The sequence below is a fragment of the Chanos chanos genome, chromosome 1, assembly GCF_902362185.1.
Source record: "Chanos chanos chromosome 1, fChaCha1.1, whole genome shotgun sequence".
Taxonomy (NCBI): Eukaryota; Metazoa; Chordata; class Actinopteri; order Gonorynchiformes; family Chanidae; genus Chanos; species Chanos chanos.
In genome coordinates, this window is record NC_044495.1 from 4,039,041 (window position 1) to 4,064,539 (window position 25,499).

Consider the following 25,499-nt stretch of genomic DNA (forward strand, 5'->3'; position numbering starts at 1 on the left):
TTGCATGCTGGATGTTGTTGAGAGAGCCGCAGAGAGAGCAGGAGAACATCCCTCGTGGGACACGCATTAAAACACAGACCCAGAGGGTTTTTGTTTTTTTATTTTATTTTAGTGAACGGTCAGGAGACTGTCCCTGGTTCCAATATAAGACACATTCTCGTCATCCTCTTTTTTTGTCCTCAGCTATGTTAAGGGTCGGGAGCCCCCACGTGAACGCCAGTGTTTTTCTCAAAGGGGAGTCGGAAAACGACCTTTTAAAACATAAACTCATCGCATTCGACCGCTTTAAACGCCCCTCTCAAGACGAGAAATGGCCAAGTATGTTAAAGAAACACGAGGGCGTGAGACTGTATTGTAACTGAAGTAAACGCACTCCAATGCCCTACTCCAGTTACTCATTCAGTTTAATATCAAAAAGAGCATGGCCCACTCTCAGTTATTAAGTATCACAGTATTACAGCTGGGGTGAGACTTCTGATAGCATTAGTGTTGAAATCATAAAGTAAACCACGTCCAGCAGAGCATATTAAATTTAAGTTCTGCGAGACGCCGCAAAAAGATCAATATCCATTTTACTACACTGTGTCGTATGCTACCCCCAAAAAAGACAGTATTGATCTTTTCAGTTGCTCTCATTCTGTCTGTCTGCCTGTCTGTCTGTCTGTGTTGTCACAGTCCAGACGGCACACACCCTACAATTGTGCAGAACTGAGCCGGAACGTTTTTGAAGACACTTCTGCAAAGAAATCCCGCACCGTCATACTGTCTTAGCCAATAACGGTGAAAGCAGGTGGCGATGAAAAGTTATCGGTGTCAATGACATGTTCTTCATTCTCAACATAATATCACTGACGCAGATGACAAACCAACCTGGTGAGTCCAAATCAGATCAGCTGCCAAAGTGCATCTGGAGTTTTTGGGGGTTTTTTTTCCTTTAATGAAATGTGTTGGTAAAAGGAAACCTGATATGTTTATTTACTGTCTCTCTGTTTACAAGGAAAAAGTGATTGACAGCTACTGCTAGGGGAGTGTAATGGACCTTTTTTTTTTCTTTTTTAATGAAAAGTCTTGTCTTGTTTGAGGGGTGTATAAATGGGATTATTTTTGAATCATCTTTAATGACTGCGAACCTTAGTGTCTCACTGAGACGGTAATGATTATAAATGAAGACGGAGGCAAGGGTAAGATTTAACCTTCAGCCCAGCAGATCATCCACCAAATTCTTCACGCCGGCTTCATTTCCGCGTCCTCGGCAATCAATCAAACGGAAGAGGTGGCCCCTACCCAGGACTCCCATCAAATCTGGAGTACCCTTGGAGAGCCTAGAAGGAGGAGCAGGACTCAAACAAGATCTACAGACAGGAAATCAATGGCTGCCCTCTACTTTAATGCGGCAAAAAAAAAAAAAAAAAGAAAAAGGAAACATTAAAAAAAAAAACCAACAGTGGTTCATAGCACCACTGTGATTGTATAGATGTTCCAGCTCTACTTACAGTGTTAAGCCAGCCTCACTCAGTTTAGCACCTGCTGTGAAAATGCTGATTACTAATTGTAGACCAGTGCCACAGAACACCTGGAGTATTCTGCTCTCCTGGGTTTTTTTTTTTTGTAGTTGTGCCCACACCCTTCTAAAAAAAAAAAAAGTGAAACGAGCCCCCCCACCCCACCCCCGGGATAATTTCATATTCATTTAATTTCAAATGCCAGGAGTATGAGGCCTCTTCAAAATTTGTTTTATCTGCTATTTAACTATATATCTGTTGCTCTCTCTCTCTCTCTTTCTCTCTCTCTCTCTCTCTCTCTGTCTCTCTAGAGAGAAAGAAAAAGAGAGGGAGAGTACTTCTTCGAGGCATTTTTTCCTTTTACGTTGAAGATTATGAAAGATTATGCTTTATGAAACAGACCGCATTCCCTCGTTTTATGAGAGAGTCGACTGACTGGACTGTAACGTCTGTCAAGACAAAAGGATAAACATCTGCTTTGTGTCGGGGCAGATACTGCATCGTATTGACTCACTGGTCTGCAACATAACACATGTATGTCTTTAAAGGGAAAGGAGACATGGTTGTGGAGCAGTTACGAGCCGTGAATTAATGTGCACAGTGAGCATGGGGATTCTTTACTCGGGCGACTATTGAATGAAATGTGCAATACGCGGACTACTATGACGCGCACTGTAATTGAGCAATCAAGTCTGGACCCGTATCATCTGTATAATCTCTAAAAGTTAGTGTTCAAAGAGCAGTGTCGGCTCTCTTTTTGCAGATAGAGGGATAATTGGTCAGTTTTCCTGTGTGCAAAACAATTGCCCAGGTACAATATCGTCCACAGAATAGTTTTCACCGCTGAGAATAAACATGAGCTTGGTTCCCGCAGTTATAGATGCCTAAGTGTCTGAGTTACTTTTTATAATTATTCAGCGCTAAGGCTGGACAAAGAGACTGGAATTATTTGGTGAGGTTAGTTCACAATGACAATAGCCTAAATGAGAATCCTCACTGTTGTCGCAGTTCTTAATAATGCTGAAAATTACGCGTAATCGTTACAAAGTAATCACAGTCAAAACTGGTCTCGAGGGTTCTCTAAACGTTTTGAATATCTGAACGTTCAAGATTAAGATTTTAAAAAAGAAGACGTGAAACACATAAGGAGTGTCACCGTAACTACTTCGTGCTCCAGGAGCTTGGAGTACTGGACAAGCCCCTTCCAAATTCAGGTGGGAGGAGCATTTCGGGCTAAGTAGGATCTTAGAACGACCTCTTCTCATAACAGCACGCGTGTGGATTGAGCTTGAATAGCGTTTCTATCCTTACGGGGTGCGAACAATATGAGTCATTTCAAAAGGAGCTGGAGCACCGAGGTACATTGGTAAAGTCTTGTCATTTACGTTGAGTGAAGCATCAGGATACACCAGGACTAACGCGTTTGAACAAAGCCTTTTGGATCACAGTAGCAAAGCGACAAAAATGTTCAGTGTTCCTCTATATTTGTACTTCAACGCTGCATCTAAACCACAGTACGGCTATTTGGAAATAAAGTGGGACATTTCAATGACAACTTGTTTTTTTTAACTGAACACCCTGATGTACGCAATAACTTTTTAAAACTGATCGACAATTCAGACGCAAGGCACTGGACAGTGAATGTGTTCTAAGGCTGCCAGATAAGATCCTGGTTCTGTCTGAGGGAGCACGAGCACCTCAAAGACAGTTCTCACCTGACAAAAGCGTGTGTTTCAGGAGGGTGCACGCATCACCTAAATCCAAGCATGAATGTTCACGGATTTGTCAAGCTTACACTGTCTTGCTTATCGTTGCTCGGGACCGCTGGCTTCTGTAGAGGTAAAATAATCGCATCATTACGTATGAGCGACTATTCACGCGGAAAAGCAAAACACGATCAATTATGTGTTGCATTTTTTTGTTTCATTAACCTGTCGATCAAGTTAATTGACTGACGCGAGTCACATAAGCAGTTGATTCTCAAATGGTCACCGTGATATTTCATTCAATAATGAGCGGACGTGTGTTTATGTGTTTATTAACTAGACATGTATTTAAACAGGATCCGAATGCATCGCTGGATGCAATCTGGACAATGGGGTCTGTGAAGAGAATGGCGAATGCAGGTGTGTGAGCCCCACAAAGGGCAAAAAAAAAAATCTGTGTATCTTTTCGGTGTTTTTATTTTATTTTATTTAATTTTTTTTGAAGTTTTTGTTTTCCTTCGCAAATTTATGTTAAATATTTTATGTTCATTTTTATGACGTCAGCTATTATTAAAATACTGTTTACATAGCCATAAATGGCATTAATTGTTTACTAAACTGTGTCCTCAGTTAGTGAAATACATTATAGTTACACATTAGTTTAGGGTTAAAATAAATAAATAGATAACCATTGATTTTTTTCTCATTCATTTAAGTTCCCATGGAATATCCTTAACCCACTGATGGTAGTTTCAGTCCTGGAAACCAGTAAAGCTAAACTTATCTTTTCCCAGTGCCAGTATTAAAACATCTATTATTAGAAACTAATTAACAGCTTTAATGAATGCGATGTGCCAGAGTTTGAACAAGAAAACAATGATACAGAACCTGAATAAAAAAACGATCTTTTTTTTTAAATTAAAAAAAAAAAAAACGATAACGCGTTTCTCAGATGCAAACCTGGCTGGCAAGGTGCGACGTGTGAGCAGTGCCTAACCTACCCTGGCTGCGTCCATGGAACATGTGAGAAAGCCTGGCAGTGTATCTGTGAACAGGGATGGGTGGGCAGCCAGTGTGATGAAGGTGAGGCCTCTGTGTTTCCATATGTAACCCATAGGGAGTCATGACTGAAGGGGACTACAATGACACACGTTTACACCGAGGGCTTTGAGCGTCTATCACACGTCTATAACCCGAGACTACTGTTTAACAGATTGTCTTCATTATATGGTCAGTTAGCTCTTCATATGAACAATAGTAGTAGTTTAATCTATCACTATTCTGTGATTCTCTCTGTAAAAATTTACCGATGACAACAGTACTGAACAGTATGATTTATGATTATCACTTTCTAATCTAACTAATATAGGAAGTTTCAAATAAAGAACTTGAATAATTGAATAAGACAGGGAGAGAGAGAGAGAGAGAGAGAGAGAGAGACAAAGACAAAGACAGAGAGAGAGATTCTATGAATTTTAGAATTGTATGGGATACAAAGTTATTAATGCCTCTGATTTCATTGGTTTATATAGATGCCAATCTGTGTTCATCAAAACCGTGCTCTGAGAATTCCACCTGCGTTCAGACTGGTGAGGGAGGATACATCTGCGTTTGTCCTCAAGGATACACAGGAAAAAACTGCGAACTGAAGAAGGGACCTTGTCTAACCAATGGGTAATAGGACATTATTTTATATAACACACACACACACACAAACACACATATATATATGTGGCTTGAAACTTCAGAAGACCTCGGAGGTTTTACATTTCACGCTCTAGAATCCTTTTGTTTCTGTTGATGTAACTGTGTTTTACGAACATAGACTTGTGGCAGTGACTGAAAGTTGCTATAGATACCGATCCACGTTGCTTTTATCCAATCCATTACCTAATCGCTCATCACGTTGAGCGGCCTTATTTATTTAACACTGACACGTAACCAACAGCAGACAGAGGGCAAAATCAGTCACTCTATATACTTGACATGTGCATTTTATCGGAATGCATTTACCAATGGACCACAAACAGCCACGATTCCAGTTTGTTTTCATAAAACATTCCATAGCTTCCCTAAAAAAAAAAAAAAAAAAAAAGAGGTGGTCAGGAACATTTCAGACATTTCAAAAATAAGGTCAATGACCATCTTTCCAAAGACACAAAGCACAAAAATATCCTTACGATCAACATATTGTTATTCAGTATATGAGTGATCTGTGTATCACAGCTAATGTAGAATAGGGCATGATCTAACGATATATATATATATATATATTTTTTTTTTTTAATCATACAGTTCTCCCTGCCTCAACGGGGGCACTTGTACTGACGGTAATGGCTTTGACAGTCACCCCACCTGCGTATGCTCTCCTGGATTTATGGGTAACTTCTGTGAGATCGATGCTGACAAGTGTGAACCTAACCCCTGTGCGAACGGAGGCAGTTGTTCCACCCACGGGCAGTCCTACGTCTGTGCCTGTCTCCCAGGCTTCTCTGGGGACACTTGTAACATCAGCCTCCCTCCGTGTCATCACTCCTCCCACTGTGGGCGTGGCGGGACCTGCTTCAACGACACCGAGGGAGGGGTCCGTTGCTTGTGCCCCGCAGGGTTTTCGGGACCCTCGTGTACCGTTCACGCGCCCAGACCCAAGCCCAAAACGAAGGCCAGGCCGCCAGGACAAGGACACGCGCCACAGCACTACAGCCTCCCAGCCCACGCCTTCCACAAGCTCCTGAGACCCCCCGAGAGAGAGCTGCTGAAAATCACCCTGAAAGAGACCATGCACACCTCCAGCTCCCTCATCACCCGCAACCAGGTCATCTGCTTTGCCGTTTTGGGCGTCCTCACCTGCCTGGTCGTCCTAGGGACCACCAGCATCATCTTTTTCAATCGATGCGAGGCGTGGATGGCGAACGCCAAGTACAGCCAGCTGGTACGACAGCAGAGGGATTACCTGCTGAGGATGGCCAACGCGGAGGAGAATTCCGTCAACATCATCCTGCCGGAGAAAATCAAACTGACCAATTACGGGAAGCATTATACAACCATGTGAGGCGACGGGTGGGGACGGGATGCTTCTGGCATATTACACCCCCCCCCAAGTGGATATACATGAGCTTATGGGAGCCCCCTCCCCCCCCCCCCCCTTCCAAAAGAAAAAGTGCCCACTGACCGGGGATGTATGCTGGTTTTGTAGGTCAAAGGTTTTAACACTGGTCCATAGTCGTCAAATGTAAGATGGGATTATTTAATTATTTATTTACTTATTTATTTATTTATCTATCTATCTATCTACTGTCTGCCTCTCAGAGAGCTCTCCAAGCTGAATATGATGGACTTTAAGGATAGTGGTATGTAAATGACATATTGTATGACATAATGACATATCGCTCTTATTGCATTTTTATCATTGGGAGGTGCAAATTCGTCTGTGGCAGAATTAAAAGGAACAAGAAAAATTAGGAGTTTTGGGACGGTGCAAGTTTTGTACGACAATAAGGCACTAGGCTATGATACTATAGCGGCTGCTGACATGACATCAAAATGATCATAATGGCTTTGGTTTAACTTATGGCTATTCACTAGCATTGGGAGAATAAACCTCTCGGCATAAATTGTTTGTAATAGCCGTCAGAAAATAGGACAGGTGTGTGGCTTTTGTTGGACTTTGTTTGAGGACACCAAATGAAACAGTCTGCATATCTGTTCACCAGTTTAATGATCAAACTCTATCAGAATGTTAATGTTTCTGTTGCATTTTGAAACTGAAATGGTAGAAGGGGACTCCGGAGTGCAGCACCTCATTAGGAGGCTGTACAGCAGGTCAGAGACATACTCTACATTTGGGACCTTAAGGAATCCCCTGAGATTTCATGTATAACTGGACAAAATAAGGACTGTGTGTGTGTGTGTGTGTGTGTGTGGAGGGGGGTTAAATGTGTGGTGTGTGTGGTAAATTAATGTGTGGTGTGTGTGTGTGTGTGTGGTAAATTAAGACAAACTTTATTATGATTTTAATGTAAATGGCTAAAATGAAATGTTTGATTGTTTGTGCTTACAGTTACTGTTGTAATGTACAACCACTCGCTTAGCTGTGGTATGTTGTTGTGTAGAGTACAAACCAAAACCAGAGGAGTCAATGACCCCTGACGGAACGACCTGAGACTCTTCATATTTAACCGAAGATCCCTAAATGCTATGTGGAAACACCTGGGGCTGCTTCTCGGTAGCATTCTTTTGGGGAAAAGATTGAATTCACTTCGTATGTAAACATTTGTAAGAGCCTCCCTTAACGCTGTAACTGTTACAATAGTACTCAAAATAACGTCTGCACTGTTTCTATCACGTCTTTAATGACCATGTGTTGCCTCAAAGATTCTCGTCTTGAAATCTGATGCTGCTTCTGAGAGCATTCTGAGATAAGCATATACATATATATATATATATTGCATTTGTTTGAATTTCTTTTGTCTTGTACCTTTTATAACTAAGACAAATCCTTCGTGAATAAAAAATCAGTACCAGATCTGAAATTGTAGTAGCGCCTTCTGTTTGTCTTCCAGGTTTTTTGTTTTTTTTTTAAAGATATTGAGCTCATAATAAAATGTCCTTGGTTTTCCCTAGATCAGTTATAATTGGATTTCGTGTCTGAGATACAGTCAAGAAAAGAAAATCATGGAAACCTGACATTAACCTCAATCTAAAATAGTTTTGGAGCCCAAAATGCTCAAAATGTTGGTCTTTGCTGCCACCTTGTGGTGACTTTGGAGTTACACTTCGGCTGATTCCAAAAATTGCTTTCACGAGCTCTCTTAAAGTCCCGCTGTTATTCCTCCTCAGCCTCAGCGTTTTCATTAAACGTTTTGTCCGTGTTAACATATTATAATTTGAATACAGTGCCCCGACTGCTTTTCAAAATTCATGTATATTAATTCAAATTTATCGACTCTTGTGAAAATGGTAACATCTAAATTATTTGACCAGAGCGTGCTGTGATGAAAAATGCCAGTGAGATCACAAAATGCCCGGTTGTTAGTCACGGATTAAAGGAGCGTTAAACTTTTAAGATGAACGAGTAGTCTGGGATTTCGGTTAATTAAAGCAAGTTCAAGACCTCGTTATATTTTTCAGTGGAGCAATACATCAACCAGTTCTATCTTGCTCCATTGCATGCTCGTTCAAACTTAACTGAATCTCTTGCAAGTTTTTCTTTCACAGTGCGGTCAGAGACACACTTTAAAATAAGCATACAGCCCTTTTAAATAATTTATACTCAAACGGGCCGTGTTGAAATGGGACTACTTTCTCATGCGCAGGTGCGCTGGAGCATTTCAAGTCAACGAGAAAGTCCGTTTCTAGATCAAATTCGGGATTAGTCCAGTCGCGAGCATTTTCACGCATCTGCGTATCAAAACGTCTGAGATTAACCATCCCCTGTGTTGTCCTGAGTCAAATAATACCACAGAGGTTGTGGTTTAAAAAAGTACACGTTTTAATTGACTCTTTATGTTTCAGATTCATAATAGATTGAAAGAAAAAGAAAACAGACAAAAACGGGGGATGTTACAAAGGACGAAAGCAATGGAAAACCACGAAATAAACAAACTCACGTTTTAGAGATCAGAGATTTTGCTTTTAATTGGACACTGTCCACTTCATCAAGTTTACCTAATCGGTTTACTTGGATGATGTCACAGCGCAAATCACCCGTCGCTCACGTCTTTTGAGGGTGAGCGTAAACGCGTTGTAGTCCATCGTGGACCGCGTTAACGAGAACATTTTAGCGACAGTGCAGATTAGAAGGAATCGAATCGTTAGTGTCGAAGAGAGGGATTCGAAGGGTAGGAGTATGGTAAACTGTCAAGAGTTTATCACCTGAACGAAGAGGAATGCGCCCCCAGTACGTCCAAGTGCCACATTTACAGCAGCATCTGCAGTGTAGCGTCGCTCCGATGGGTGACAGCATTGTACCGGAGAACAATGAACAAGGTCAATGCATGGCCTCCTGCGACCTCAGACGGAGAAAGGGGAATTTACGTTCGATGCCTCCTTGCAAACAGGAATTTTAAATCAAGGTAAACGCCTGTAAATGACGTCACGTTTGTCCTCTGGGGAAGTTCATCAGAAGTTATCATTATGTTGACTTAAAATGTACTGATACTAGGAAGGGCACTTAATATACTTCGAATTAATGGCTATCAACCACAAGTAGGCCTACATCTCTTAACATGCTGGATAACCCCCCTTTTTACTCAATTACCGCTGGTTAGTATCCATCTCTCATTAATATAACAACTTCTGTTTTAAAGAAAATGTACCTTTTCTTCCAAAGGAAGGGAAAAAAGGGGTTTTGGTGTTGACCTAGAGCATCCTGGATGCATATCAGGTAGCTATGCTGACGTTTGCTGACAAAGATGTAGTCACTCATTAATATTTCAGTGCAGATGAACATGTTTGTTTTAAAAATCTGTGACGGCCAGTCTCGATGTGACCAGTGTTAGTAATGATCAAGATACTCTGACAGCATACAGAATAACGTAACGTAACTGCATCTTGACGAAATGTGATATTCTGACAGATATTGCTGCTGAATTGCACAGTTCTGTGCCGTGAGAAATCATGTTTATTTAAACGCAATGAATAAAAGTTGTGTCGGGGGAGAAAAGTGTCTTAAGTTCCCCCCGATAGTGGACTGTGTGTATAGATCAAGCGCAAGTCAAGTGGGATTGTATAACTCCGCAAGCAGTAATCCTTTTACACTTGTATGAAAACTGTACAGGGCACTTGGATTAAGACCGGCCGATTTAGCGAGAGAAAAAACAACTTCAGCAGCCGTAAAAGTTACACCACAGGCGACCTCTGAAACAAAGGAAACGCCAACTTTACACACTATATAAGAGCAAAGGGCCAAAAAAAAGAGTAACCAGAACACTTTCAGCATGGCTTGGCATAGATTATTTGTGGTGTCTGTAACTCTGTCGGAGGGAATCAACACCATTCCTCCACAAGAAATCCCAATCGTTTTATCGGCGGTGATAAATGCTCTCTCTCTGGCACCAGTACACAGCGTCCAGCAAACGAGTGACAAAGCTGTGGTCTGGTCACTGGGTAGTCTGGTTTTAAATGGTTTTCATTCTTATCAACTCGCTCAGTGACTACTCATGCTCTGTGGTTTGAGGCTATGTCATCCTGGAAAAGACCACTCCCATCAGAACAGAAATGCTTCAGCGTTGTATGAAAACGATTACTCAGAATGGCTTTATATGTATTTGTATTTAAACAGCTGCTATAAACCCCCCTGATAGTGGCACTCAGGCATCTTTGAAATTTCTTTTAACCAGAGCAAAATATGCTCTTGTCCCTATGTTGAGAACACGATGAGTCATTTGATCATGTGATTTTTCTTCTCTACTACTTGGTTTGATCACTACCTGTGTTTTTCAAAGCACTTGACTCACAAGCATACACTGTTAGGTGAAGTCCAGGGTTTTTTTGTTTTGTTTTGGGTTTTTTTTCTTGCGCTGCAGTCCGGCCACCATTCCCGTCCCTTCTGTGATGCTGTCGACTTACTGATGTTGATAAAACATGTCACTCTGACCACAGCTGACCGTAGATAATGATGCCTCTCTTCCCCTCTGGCTTCCCATGTTAAAAAAAAATCATCTCGTCTGCTGTTGGTTTTTTTTTTTTTTTTTTTGGAAAGATCAGAGGCGAAGCACTGAAGATCCTGCCAAACATACCCCGGCGATCGCACCTCTTTTAATTTCGCAGAGTTTTCGGTCTCTCTCTCTCTCTGGTTGCCAAATAATGGACAGCTGGGTCTGTCCCAGCATTGTTTTTGGCTTTTTTTTTTTTTTTTTAAAAAACATACGATGAGTTGTCAGTTCCGTAATTTACTCTAGGACCACACATGTAGAAACACCTGTTTTCAGTACAGTTTGTATCCCTCATGTGGTCAAGTGGTTCCTTTATTTCGGCAGTCACCTGAATGTATGGCACTGAGTCTTGCTAGCGTGCTTTTACATTGGGTTAACGCTGTGTTGTCTACGTACCTGAAGAATAACCTTTGCTACAGGCTTTTTCAAAAAGCATGCATGTGTAGTGGATGCCACATGTGACTAGTTTCACTTTGAGCAGCCACTGGGCTTGATGTAATTACCATCAGAAGGCCCAGAATGTGAAATGACTTTTTTTTTTAGCTTCCCCGTGGGTTCTCACACAGCCATAAAAAAAAAAAAAAAAAAGCAAAAAAAAAAAGCACAGAGCTCCCAACAGACCACATTTCCTCACCCAAGATGTCTGACCTTTCCCCTTACCCAATATTAAACTTGGGGCCATTCCTTTGGGAAAAGACAAACTCAAAGCATTCCTCTCATACTTTCCCTTTCAGATGTGTACAGAAATGGATGTACTATTTCATTTAGTGAGGTACCCCTGGTCTGTTAGACTCCCATAAATACAATTTCACAGATAAGTTCCAGATGGGTGACTGTTGACAATATTGTGCACAACATTGTAACCAGTCAACTCACAGTTTTGGGGGGGGGGGGGGGGGTGGGTTCTCGAAAAATTCTACACACGTTTATTTTAGACTTTGTAATTCTACACAGCACAGAAACAGTTTATGCCAGTAGATCAGCCAAAATATAAACAAGATACCTTTGCAAATGTGCAAAAAAAAAAAAAAAAAAAAACCTTTACAAAGGTTTTTTTCTTTTCTTCATTTTATAGAGTCTTCAGAGCACATTGTTTCAGTTAGGAATGATACTGTTGCTGATTTGTCTGACCACTGATTCTTTTAAAGTTGAAAAAATATTGGTCCAAAAGACTTTGAAGCAACAGCCTGTGACTTGATTTAACATGGCTTTGCGAGAAAATACTGAACGCACAGCACGTTGAGTGTACCTTAACCAGCAGTCCTAAACCCACACGACGGATAGCAATTAACTGTAATATCTGGCCGGCTCGAACTTGCCTGATCGAGCACGAACGGCGCTGCCAGGGTTTGGTCCATAAAACGTTAATAACGAGCAATCATTTAAAAAAAAAAAGATCCTGATATTTTAAAACATCAGTCCTCCCTCTTGCAGTGTCTGTAGGTAGAGAGAGAAAGCCGAACTAACTAGCATACTGGAGAGGCTGTGGTGTTTCTGGTTTGAATGAAATTTTTTTTTTTCTTTTCTTTTTTTTTTTTTTTTTTGGCCTGCACTTCTGAGGAGAAATATAATGCTGCTCAGCATTAATCAGAGTCATCTCTCCAACTCGACCACTACCCTACTAAATATTGCAGCACCATCATGAAGGGTGATCAAAAGAGGTTTTGATCCAGACTTGAGAGTGATGTACCAGCTGAAACATAAATGGATGTTGATCATTCGAAACGCCTGTTTATTTCCCCGTTGAAGGAAAATGAGGCTTTTATCTCAAACCTCTGAAATTCTAGGAATTATAGACTAGGGCAAAATTCAACAACAAAATTCTCAATGTGTCCTTTGTTTCTTTGGAAATCCCTGCCTGTCCTGCTTACATAAAAAAAAGGCTATTATTGCAAGTATCCAGGGACTTTGCTAAGCTGAGTTGTTTTACTGCGTTCTCTTTATCAAGGAATAAAAAGAAAAATCAAGTACAATCTTCTTCAAAGAAGATTCTGTCCGTGTTTATAATTTATAAAAAGAGCTGGTGTTTATATTTAGCCTTGCATCTGTAGTGCACACTGAGGTGGCATACTCAGGAAAACACATGCTTTGCCTCGCTGAACGTTATGACATCATCCAGTTCCAAGGAAATCGTGTGGTTGCCACGCTCACAATGTTTAAAATGTTCTCACACTTTCAGGGTCACAAGTGTATCTGCAAGGAGCATTGAGCTCGATGGCGTGATGGAACAAAGATGTGCACACTGGTAATCACTGGTTCAGATTTAAACTGCGCCGAATACGCTGTACCCAACTGGAAAGCTTAGGGAGAGGGAGAGGAAGAGGAAGAGGGAGAGGGAGAGGGAGAGGAAGAGGGAGGGGGGCGGGGGGGGGGAGGAGGGTGCAGATAATTAAACCACCTTGTTTCAGAGATACAGGAATGCTTTTCTCAAAATAAAAAGTCATTTCCGTTGTTGTCCCACATAAGTTTTTTTTTTTTTTTCCAAAACAATGATCAAGCAGTCTTACAATTATGCAAATCAAGGTTTTATAGAGGTTCCCACAGGGTTTTAGTTACCAGTCTAGTTTTGCAGAAAAAAAAAAGAACAATGCTTACTGCACTGTTGCTCATGCCAAAGTATTCATTCATTGTAAATCTGTAAATATTTACATTTACATTTATTCATTTGGAAGATAATTTTATCCAAAGAGACTTAGATAATAAATGCATGCAATGCATGTAAGCTGAGCTGACACGGGACAACAGACAATCCCAATGACTAAGTGCTATGGTTATAAGTGTTGTACTTATTTCTATGTAGTATATCACAAATATTTTAAAGAGTACGGTGATTAAGAGTAATTGCGCTTAAAACGGCAAAGAACCGTCACCGTATCAACGCTGAAATATTTTAAACGAATGTTGTTCTCACGGCGGTAGGTGTTTGTTTTACCGCACGAGAAACAGAAAACACACACACACACATTTAAATGATTTATGAATTTCCTAATGTTTTTCCATACGACTCAGGAAGAACAAGCGGCGCGTAAAGCAACATCCCCACGGATATTCTCAGCACATAAACTTTGCCTGTCACAAGTCACTTACATTTGTTCTCTTAATGGTCTCAATATGTTCTCCCTTTTTTTTTTTCTGGGCCTGCACTGACCAGAACAACATGTGATTTTTATCTCCTCCAAGCATTCTTATAACATGTACCACAGACCAGGCTGACTGGTTCAGTATGCTGAGTGTGTGGCCGTGTATGCACGGTAATGGCTGACCCTGGAACAGTTCCTTTGTTCATCCCCGCGCTGCGTCTGATTTCTGTCTGCCATCACTTCTCAGCGCTGTATAAACCTGGAAAAAAAAAAAAGAAAAAAAAAACCACAGCACCTCCTTTCCACCGCCTATTATTTTTAAATGCTAAAGCAAACTTGGTCCTCATTTAAGGCAAGGAAGAAATTTGTTAATTTGTCCTCAACTTAAAAAAAAGAAAAAAAACCCCCCCAAAAAACAGAACGACCCAGAATAGGAATATAAGAACACACACACACAAAGAATCAGACAAAGATTAACAACGGCCGTAAACTAAAAGAAGAAATAGGTTACATTTAGTGGTGCACGTACATGTCAGTTTTCTATGGAACAAAGCCTCTACTGTGAGAGCTTAGGATTCTGGCCCACCGCACAGGGTACCATAGATTTCGGGACCAGTAGTGTTATTAGTAAACTGGAGATCATTTCAGAGTTCAAATATGAGGGGCCCCTCATGTCTTAAAGCGATAGCGCACACCAAACTGAGCTCCCGAAGGTTTTACTGCCTTTTGAACGTACAGTACAAAGAGACCTTGACAGAACAGTGACCCTGCATAAACCGACGAAGTAATTCCCCCCTTTTCCTCAAGAAGATTAAGTAAATTCTTCATTTCCACTAAGCAAGGGCTTTAAAATGATTTGTCCGGATGTATCGCGTGTAGATTTTGTGTTGGGGCCGGTGTCCTGAGAGCTCCATGAGCTGGAGCTGTGGAACCCACTGTACTGGTTGTGGAATGTGCTAATGGTGCTTGTCAAGGCATTGCATTTTCAGGTATTGTCTATACATGTGCAAGCCATTGAAAACACTAAAGACGCAAACAGTGAACCTGCTGATAAAAACCCAGTGTTGGAGGAAAAAAGAAAGAAAGAAAGAAAGAAAGAAAGAAAAAAAAAGAAATACAGTTGTTGTTTCGTTATAAATGTGTGAGCTTATGACATGAGAAAGTAAAACAGCAAAAGTAATGAAGCGCATGTTTTCTGTCTGTCAGCCTTGTGAAACGTTTAACAAGTGTTTTATTGTTTTTTTTTCTTTCCAGGGTTGCTTTTCCTTTCAAAGACTCTCGCACTGCAACTCAGAACTATCAGTGTCATGTTACATCCAGTGGCGTTGTTGATACCTTCATTGTAGCTTTTAAGATTGGGCTATGTCATAGACAGGTACTTGATAAGAACAACTTTATGAAACCAAACTGTAGAGTGCGTCCAGCAGTGTTGGGGGTAACAAGTTACAAAGTAATGTATGACTGTGTTTATAGTACTTTCTTCTGTAACAAAGTAAAGTAAAGCATTACAGTTCAAATTTCAGCTATCACATAACAGTTACTATTAAAATGTCCTTTCCTGCGTTACACATGCCTTTTCAAAAGAATGTTTTTCGTGCTGAATATTTAAATTTGACCTATAAAATGGATAGTTCTGGGTGTAGCCCAGATCCTGAGTGCTAATTGGTCAATACAGTGTTCCAGCGATGTTAAAATATATGATTATAGAAGCAGCTATGATGCGACACACACCTGTTCACTTTGATTGTGTATCTATGACTACCCACTGTCACTAAGGAGAGATTTGGTCCTTGATGGCAGCTCTCGTTAAATAGGACAAGACCGACAACTGGTTATTTAGCTAGCTAGCAAGGTCTGCTACATTCGAGAAAACCTGAAAATACGGTCTAGTTGACCAGGACAGTAATGTGGAGAGCTTTAATGTTACTTTTAATCACAAAATACAGGTAACGCAGCTGTTGGCTGATGATGATACCAAAACATATTACTCCCTACCTCAGAAAGTACTGGTATTTAACCATTGAAGCTGAATGCAAACATCTCGATTAGCTAGCTACACTATACAAGGTTTGTTATTGTTAAATTGCTAAGCTTGTGTGCGTCTGTTTTTTGTCACTGGTCAAAAATGTGAACTCATGAATGAAGCCGTGCTTTACCGTTATTTTAGAACAGCTAAGGGGTGTTCTTAATAGAATTTGTAGTTTTATAGAGTAACTCAAAAGTAAAGCAATGAGTAGTGTAGTTACTTTTCAAAAGGAGTAGTGAGTAAAGTAATCCCATTACAATTTAAAGAGATAATTGGTAACTTGTAACTAATTCATTTTTTTGAACAACTACCCCAACACTGGTGTACAGTTCCTATTGGTCCAAGTTTATAATAATCAACACTTGTAGCATTAAACTGGCCGTGATAACATCATTCCTGCAGTGTCTCTGATAGATGTGGTGAGAGTTACCAGTATTTTTCTTGATATAGTGACAAAGCAAAGTGGTGTCATAGCCGACGGAGGGCAGGTTTGAACCCTGAGTATGACGGTTCACTGCAGTGTATGCCTTAATGATGCATTTGACCCCAAAGGTTTCTTCAGAGGTTAGTGACCTCTAAACAGTAATGATTGTACATTGATCTGAATGGAAGCAAAATATGAGAAAATAAATGTGAATGTGGTTTTTTTGGGTAGATCAAATAATTCAAACGTTTGTTGTAGCCCAAGCTGTGAGTTCTTACATTTTTATGAACGATTCAAAAGCAAGGCTGAGAGACTGGAGCAGAGTTGCTATTCCTCGACCCTTTTTGAAAATCGCATAAGAGAATCAAAGCTGACTGTGGCTTTTTGTTGGGTTAGATTGTGTGAGTGTGTGTGTGTGGGTGTTTAAGGTGGTGATTGTTTGGGAGCCTTTTGGAGCCAGCTGTCTCTCTAGTCTGTTTGGGTCTTCAAACGTGCTTCAAAATATTCTGTCAAGGTTTCTATTTTTAGGATTTGATACAAAGCTGGTCCTAACCCTTGCTGCACATCAATCAATCAATCAATCAATCAATCAATCAATCGATATCCAGTGGCTTTTTAATTAAGAACCAAGCGTTAGCGCTGATAGCGTCTTCTTTATCTTGGGTTCCCAATGACTGATCAACTTCGTACGCTCTCTCTATTTAACAAGCGATACCTGTTGCTTCATCTAGGAGGGTTCTCTGCATTGGCTGTAGGTACAGCCTGTCTCCTCGTGCACCTTGGGTTTAAGAAAATGTGATGCCTAAGTGAAGAAATAGAAGGAGGGACGCAATGATACATCAGAAAAAGTCTGTTAAAAGTTTTGCACGCAATTCAGGATTGTGCAAAATTCAATAAGGTGCAAGTAAACCAGCTAACAAGGAGGTGAGTTTCCTTCTTCAGTGAAGGCAATGAATCTGCCTGCAAAAGAAATTTGTCTCCAGCCCAGTTATGGCCTAAAATGCTTCTAGTGCGCCACCGTCTGGCTGGTATAGGTCATTTCAAAGACCCGAGTTGCAGCTGGGGTTTTGATCGTACTCGCCAAGCTTGTGATATGACCCTGTCCCTGTTAGCAGAAACCAAAAAAAAAAAAAAACAATCATCAGAATAAACCCCATGGAGTTTCATCAGCTCGCTACTTGTGTGCCTAATTAGTTCTATCACTTATTCCAGTGTCAAAAGCCTAAAAAAAATTCCACAAGGGTTAAAATTCCAGAGCAAAGCTTATTCAAAAGGCCCAGTATCATCGTACGGCTCAGTTACTCCTTCAAATGCAGAACAAGTTTCTGCAAAGTCTATCAGGGGCTTTTTTAGTGTTGGGAATGACAGGAGAACGGTGATTTAGCTGCCCTCAGTGGGTTCATCAGCTCATTTGAAGTAAAACTGAGCTTTTCTTTCCATCCAGTTCACTTTACCAAGAAAAGTTTTTGGTTTTGTTGTTTTGTTTTTTTTTTTCCCCCCCGCCCACCCTTCCCATTTATCATATCCATTTATCTTTGCTGAATGGACCAAGACAAAAAATATAATTAGCTTTAAGAAAGTCACAAGGGCAAACCTAAAATCATGAGATAATTAATAAAACAGATTAGAACAGCATGTTTGGGAACAAGCAATACCCTGAAGCAGTAAACAAGATTGTCAGTATTTGATCGGAGGGAGGGAGCTTTCCAAGAATAACATTTTGTAAACTGACAGTTGGAGCAGACGGCACAGTTGATACCTACAACAGTGGCAAAACTTGTAATGAACCACAAATGTGGGAAAAAATCCTTCAATTTCCTCCTTTTTTCTTTTCTTTTTTTTTTTTTTTTTTTTTTTTTTTTTAAAAAACTCCAAGAAATTCTTGGGAAAGTACCAACCCATCACCACGCTCTGATGTTAAAACATGAATCTAGTTTCCTTGTTCCTTCATTGTGTTTTCCAGACGGGAGTTTGGTGTCGTGCCACTTGCCTTGAGTAAGACAATAAAGCTTTCAGTCATCGCTTCTTATTGGCTGCTTTACAGCTATTATTTATTATTATTATTATTATTATTATTATTATATGGTGCACACAATCATTCTAAATTTAGAGAGTCAAGTTTTGAAACAGTGTGCGTGTGTGTACTACACAGAGGCCCTGAATAAAGCACTGACAGGATATTTAAATGCTCTCAAATCTCTGAGGATTTATCACGCCCCTGCTGTCTCTGCGCCAAGTGTTCTTATTTTGGTTCATCTGAGGTCACCACACACACTGTGTAAACAGTCAGGACCGGGCATGAAGAAAAAGTCCTCTCTCGGAAGGAAGCGCCGTATCGTAAGTGCTCTTTTGAAAGACTCCATTCATTATTCATCCGTGATTCATGTCATTCTTTTTATTTATTTGTTTTGGTTTTTTTTTTACAGTCAGTACAGTTACAGTACGGTGTCTGTTCCAACAATCAAAGAGAAAGACGCATCTCCTCAGACCGTAGTCTTCTGATTTCATTATATGATAAGCTTCACAGCTGTTATCTCCTTGACTCAAAATACTGTTTTATTTATTTAAATATCTGTGTGAAGTCTTCAATTCTCCAATTACATCTTAAATAACATGAAGTAAAAAAAATTAAAAAAAAAAAAAAAATAGATGCTAGAGTACTTGTACTCTTGAGGTCTCTGAAATCTCTTATAAGTGAAATACAAACATATGTTTCTAAGGGCAACTTATTTATTTAGTTATTTGTGCAAGGCAATTATATTTACTTAAGGTGGGTCGAGACAACAGCGTATATGGAAACTGCACTAATATTCATACAAATAAAAAAAACAAAAACAAAACCAAATACAAGTAGGAGCACCCAAAATAAAAGTGACCCGCACGTAACCCCGCGGTGACCTTACGGTTTATTGTTTCCTTGCTAATTAGCAGCTCTTAACTGCACTGACCCTTTGAGACTGATACAAATCCTGTTGTGGCAGAGAATTACAGTAAGCCCTTGGCTTTGGACCTGAGTAAGCACGCTCAGACTGGGACATTTGACGCAGATTTTTCAGCTCTAAGGAATGACCCCCCCCCGCCCCCCACCCACACCCCCCAAATGGCCTCTTCCACTTATTCAATTGCCCTCTTTTTGATTTTAGTATCAAATCTTTTCACACCAGATGTAATGTGATTGAGATGTCACGTTCTTGATGTCAAAAAAAAAAGGAAGAATATTCAGAGACAGTCCTACAGTCCCAGCGGAAAATAGAAAATATCCTTTTTTTCCCACCATCGTTTAAAAAACTCTTGGGTCTGAGCTTTTCTACAGTAACCACAGCCACGCTCGTTCTGTCATAGAGGCTTTATGATCCAATGTCGTAATCCGACGTATTAATCCAAAGTGTGTGAATAAATTACAACTGGTTCTGTGAGATACCTCTGCCTCGGCCACAAGCTTTACTCTAAAGTCTCAATGTGTTACTGCTTCGTTGTGTGGATTCGTACTCTCCATGCACTCTCTCTCTCTTTCAACGAGACTGTGTGTCTGTAAGGTTTCGGCAAAGCATGAAACCCGATAGCTGCCTAGTGTGTGTTAGCTGTGACGGGAACCTCCGGCGGCAACTCCAAGTGTGGATTGAGAGCAGATGTGTTGGTCTGACTCGGGAGAGAGAGCAGTCAGTCTCCACGGCCGGATTCCTTCACTGATTGCGTTACACGGCTGTCTTGACCGTGCTCGCTCGACTGCGTGGTGTGGCTCTAGACCGAAGCTCGGTTTTGATTTCAGTATAACTAACTTAATGAAAAGTCATGTCAGCAGCATTGTCAGACAGATTTTGTAGAGTGGTTGTCTTGGTCCTTGATCACTTGTGTTAATCTCACCTGTGATTCGTCAGCTATTTTTGTTTGTTTGTTTGTTTGTTTGTTTGTTTGTTTCATTACTGCTGTTGTTACAGAAATATCAGTTGTATAAGGTGATCAAAGAACATATCAAATCTTAAAACGAGCAACAACAAGAAACAGAAATGTCCATTTATTTTTCTCTCTGCACGAAAATAAAGATACACACACACACACACACACCGAACGCATGACTATTGTCCCTTACTGCTGTATGCTACCTATAGGTAAAAAGCTATTGTATATTCTTCTCATTATAGAGACTATAAAGGGCCTCAGAGCTGCTGCTGCTGAGTTTGATATGACTCAGACCATTTAACTTTGACATACTGTTTTTGACAACGGTTCCTGTAAACCAGCTGTGACTAATATCTTACTGGAAGGCATCAGATTTACTGTCATTTGGATAGAGACAAAAAGAGAAAAAAAAAAAAAAACACCTAATACAGTTTATCTGATTGCTGAGTAAGAATAACCACAAAAATGTGCTGTGAGAGTGAACTTGAATGACCATTTCTAGATTTCGTTAACTTCACATTCTTGCACTATTCACCACACGTATAATCATGGCTGTGCATTGATTTTTTTTTTTTTTTTTTTTTTTTTTACAGTCTGGGTTAGGGTTAGGATCTTACAGTCTGCGTTAGTGATAAAGTTCTCTGTAAGAGACTGAACCAAGGAACCCAGTCAAGGGAAACTAACACTCAGCCTGTTCTTTGCTGTATCGTCGCTTTGGTCACCTGCTGTATTTGCCGTGGTTCCGGTTAAATTAGAAGAACTGTAGTGTGTTTTCTTTTCGGCAGTAATGAGGTGACATAAAATAGCTATCCAGTCTCCACTGAGTTTTGGTAAGAAACTGACTTAGATGTCACTGATATAGATTTTAAACAGCCTGAAAACAGCACAAGAGAAAGGCCTTTGACAAACTAATGTTTTTTTTGTTTTTTTTTGCATAGAAACAAATCTTTGTATCAATATATTTGACTGGTGGCTGTCAAACCGTGAACGTCACCGCGCCCTTTCTGAACACTGTGAAGCAGGGACTGCGTACGGATCTGACCAATGAGTTTCGGGCTCTCTCGGCTGCAGCGTTCCGAAAGCGAATGTGACTGGAATTCCATGAAGATGATTGGAAAGCCATTGTGATGAGCCTGAAGAAAAAACTCATTCTTAAACACCCCCTCTGAGTGCAGTGAGAGAAAGATAGTCATAGTATAGCCCAATGATATTTGCGTCAAACACTGGTAAAAGTGTTGTAATCAACATACAGACAAGTATATACAAGTTAAGTATGTATGCGTACAAACATGTAAGATAATTTTTTCTAAAAGAGCATATTTCAAATTATTTCGAATTTTAAGGCATTTCAAATGTTTTAGACTAGTACTTACAGAGACATACTTACATATAGAAATACATATGCACGTAAAACAATTTGTCCCAATAACCAATGATGTGGCCACCACAGAGCAAAAAAAAAAAAAAGACCAGGGAAGTGTAACATGATGAATTTCACTCACAGTTCCTCTTAATTATTCACCTGGGAAGTACCATTCATTGGGCAACGAATAATATGTTATACTTTTCTCTAGATAAACACATTCCCGAGCAGTGTGGTGTTTATAAAAATAGAGTCTGTACAGTGCAGCCCCCCCCCCCAGTGTAGCACCGGCCACTAGAAATCCAAACACGCCTGACGATCCACTGGGATCCATACATAAAATGAATGTTTTAACTGTTGGAATTTGAGCTGCTGCGTCGGCCACCTCAATTCACGTGTTCTGCGGTCACGATGGAGCTAGTCCCCTTGCGTTGTGCTTTTTAAAATGGTTTTTTTTTTTTTTTTTTAATACACTTTCCCAGAATTAGGACCTTAACACAAACATGACCGAGAACAAGCGAACACGAACAAGTTAATAGCTGTGCACGTCACTTTCAGGTCAAAAGTCTTCTGTGATCAGCAGACAAACGCGTGTACCTTCAGTTCGGTGCTTGGTGTGTATCGTGAACAGTTTTCAAAGGGATCTCTCAAGACGGTCATGGTCTCGCGCGTATGCCTCTGCTGACACCTCGGGAAAGACAGACAATACGGCCCATCAGCGACCAGTTTCCCCGAGTTGGCAGGGCCCGCACTCACTCATTGCAAAGGTCAGACATCGCTTTGGGTTATACACAGAGTGTGAAATCCAGATTTCTCTGTCTGTCTCTCTCTCTCTCTCTAACAGGTTGGGTGTCACTTTGGGTCAGCAGCACAAGAGACAGATGCAGCAGAGTGGAAGACACGGAGGAGAGAGAGAGAGAGAGAGCGGAGACCTGGGCCCTGACAATCACCTGTAAGTGTCTTCTTTCCATCTGACTCGGGTCATTGAGGACAGCTTCATCTTTGGCCAGGGGAGCGCTAATAAATGATAAATTATATAATTGCTCCTACCTGTAAGATGAGAGAGACGGGCTGGTCTCGGGGCAGAGTCATTTTGGTGTCACCATAGCAACGTGGATGGGTTTTGTGTACTCGCGGCTCTTCGTAAAACGTAAACAACCTATTGTGAATTAGGGTAAAAGTGAAAGCATAAAAATACTCATAAATTAATTGCTTAAAAGGGCAAACCATTCACAAATGCAAAAAAAAAAAAAAAAAAACCCACTCACACACGCCACCATGAATGGTCTTTTTCCTATACTAGCATTAACTCATGGGCTGGAACTCTGCTGTCATAAGGTCTACGAGGCCTATACATGGATTTCCACCATCTACCACAACCACTGCCTTTCATCAGACCAATAGTTCCATCAAGTGCCTCTACTGAAAAACAGTGAGGATTTTGCTATATATAGCAAGCCTGAGATGTAGGTCAAGGGGGATTGAAACACATACCACTCACCTGTACTTTAGTCTGTCCAACAAGGCCACTCAACCACAGCCATAGGCTGTTCTACAATGAAAGTAAGCCAGGTCAGCATTAGGGTGTGCAGAATGGTAGCGCTTGTCCAGTTTGGTTCATGGCTGGGCTGTGGGCACTCTTATTATGTAAATGTAAATCTCTGTGATCACACACTATGAACAGTGAGTGGTGAATTTGCACTCTGCGCCTGGGGAGCATTGGGGTTAAGTGCCTTGCTCAATGGCACACAGCCGTGGATGTTGGTTCTGGGAATCAAACCGGGAACCCGCCAGTCACAAGCCTGGTTCTCTAACCTTTTGGCCAAGTTAGAGGTTACATTTCTAATTCAGGAAGGACGAGCAAAGGGGTCTGCGATGACGACCGCGGACGACAGAAAACTGTCACGTTGGGATGTACATCCTGCATCGTTTCCCACCAATAAAAAACGATATTCGTCTTGAGTTTAACGCAGTCAGGGACTAGACAAGAAAGCCTCCTTGTTAGTTGGGGTATGTTGGGGTTAGTTGGGGTATGTTCAGGCATTTAAAATTAATTCCGCCTGTTCTTCCTGTGTGACTGGCATACTTCTTCATCTTAAGTCCTGAATCACCACTTATAAGACACTATACTTTTGCACCAATGGAGAGGTAAAGAACCAGGCATGAAAAGAGCTGGGGGGCCGTTTGACGCTGAAATTCACGTGCAGTCTACTGGAACCGGCCCCTGGTTTCACCTGGCCCTCAATAAGTTTAAACTTGGATGTTGTGACCCTGTTGCTTGGATCTTGCTGACTAACCTAATTTTTTTTTCTTGTCCCAGTTCACGATGTGGATGAGTCAGCTCACTTAATGCAAATCCCAAGTGCCCAAAGTAGCCCTGAGCAAACGATATGTAATAAAGGGAGAAGACATGAAAGCATTTGTCAAGACAAATGGTCAAAATAATCAATGAATTGACAAGTACAGGACTAATTGTATCACAGAGGAAAAGGTTAAATTTTCTGCTATTGTCATATGTGTGTGTGTGTGTGTATATACATACATACATACATACATACATACACACACACACACACACACACACACACACACATACACACACACACACACACACACATATATATATATATATATATATATATATACACACATACATACACATATATACATACACATACACATACATATACTTATATAACGTAGCAATCTAGATCGATCATTTTGATGTTGACCTGATGGTCCAAAAGTCTCACCGGGTACGGCCCATCTTTACATTGATTCATTGAGCATGTGCCTGTTTCAGCAGCACTCTTGAAAGTAATCAGTTTACGCCGTGTCCTTGTCAAACTTCATTTGCTAACTCTACTCCAGTGCCGCTAAGCAAGTTGGTGCTGTTTGATTAAAGGCATTTTGATTATACTTGCATGGATTGTTGAGGTTATATAGGCGCCACAAACGGGTATAGCAGTGAACTGCGGTGACAATATATGGGTAATGAATTGATGAGAACTATATATGTGTTGGGACATTTTGGTGATCAGAACATTTTCAATTATTGTATGAGGATCTAAAAAAAATCTGTACGTTTAACAAACTGTTAGACTGTGATAGACCACAGGCACGGGGAAAAAAAAAAAAAAAAAAATCAAGGTCAAAAACCCCAGAGCGACTTAATTTCTGCTTAATATAGAAAATACTGTAGGTCAGATTGGGGCTTGTGACATTATTTGCTTTTCAGTACTGGCTTTACACAGATTACTGTACCACTTGCTGGGTCTGGAATGGATGAAATTAATTAATTTTACGGGCGGAGTGGTTGGTTAGTGCTCAGAACCCTTGTGAGATGCTGTCACGGGGTTGCTTGGTGTACAATTCCGTGAAATCGCTTTTAAAAAAATGCCCCAAGTATTGTCAGGAGTCTGTGCCTGTTCTTGTCATGATCACGGAATGGTGTGTATACATCATTTTAAACCACTGAGTTTAGTTGTTTAGAGTCAACAAACCTTGTTTTCGTTGGACCACAGAAGATCCCTTTCAGTGTTTTCTCTAGATTTTTTCAGCTCATTTCGCCCAGAACCGTTTAATGATGATTCCGGTGATGTCACAGCAGGTCCGGGTTCAGTCCCGTCCTTAACACGTCAAAATTTTCGAAACAAAAGGGCTGCTGTCAGGAGATGGGCTGAACATCAAACATTTGACCAGAGTTGCTGTGGTGCTGACTGTGAAACCGTGTCTTTTGCATCTAGTACCGCAACGCCACGTTCCCTCGTTTAAATGCATTTGAAAAGTAACTTAATAGGTACACCACTGACACGCTCTACTCACCCTGAGGCATACACACTC

The 25,499-nt window shown here is 40.7% G+C and overlaps 1 protein-coding gene across 1 annotated transcript in view; it reads left to right on the forward strand.

Moving 5' to 3' along the window:
- dlk1 (delta like non-canonical Notch ligand 1) overlaps positions 1-6,260 on the forward strand; it is a 6,899-nt gene extending 639 nt beyond the window's left edge. The window contains exons 3-8 of the mRNA XM_030785166.1: positions 184-318; positions 3,240-3,341; positions 3,565-3,628; positions 4,161-4,291; positions 4,741-4,882; positions 5,504-6,260. Of these exons, the coding sequence (XP_030641026.1) occupies positions 184-318; positions 3,240-3,341; positions 3,565-3,628; positions 4,161-4,291; positions 4,741-4,882; positions 5,504-6,260 (1,331 nt within the window). The remainder of the gene's footprint in view (positions 1-183; positions 319-3,239; positions 3,342-3,564; positions 3,629-4,160; positions 4,292-4,740; positions 4,883-5,503) is intronic.
- Positions 6,261-25,499: the final 19,239 nt, after the last annotated feature.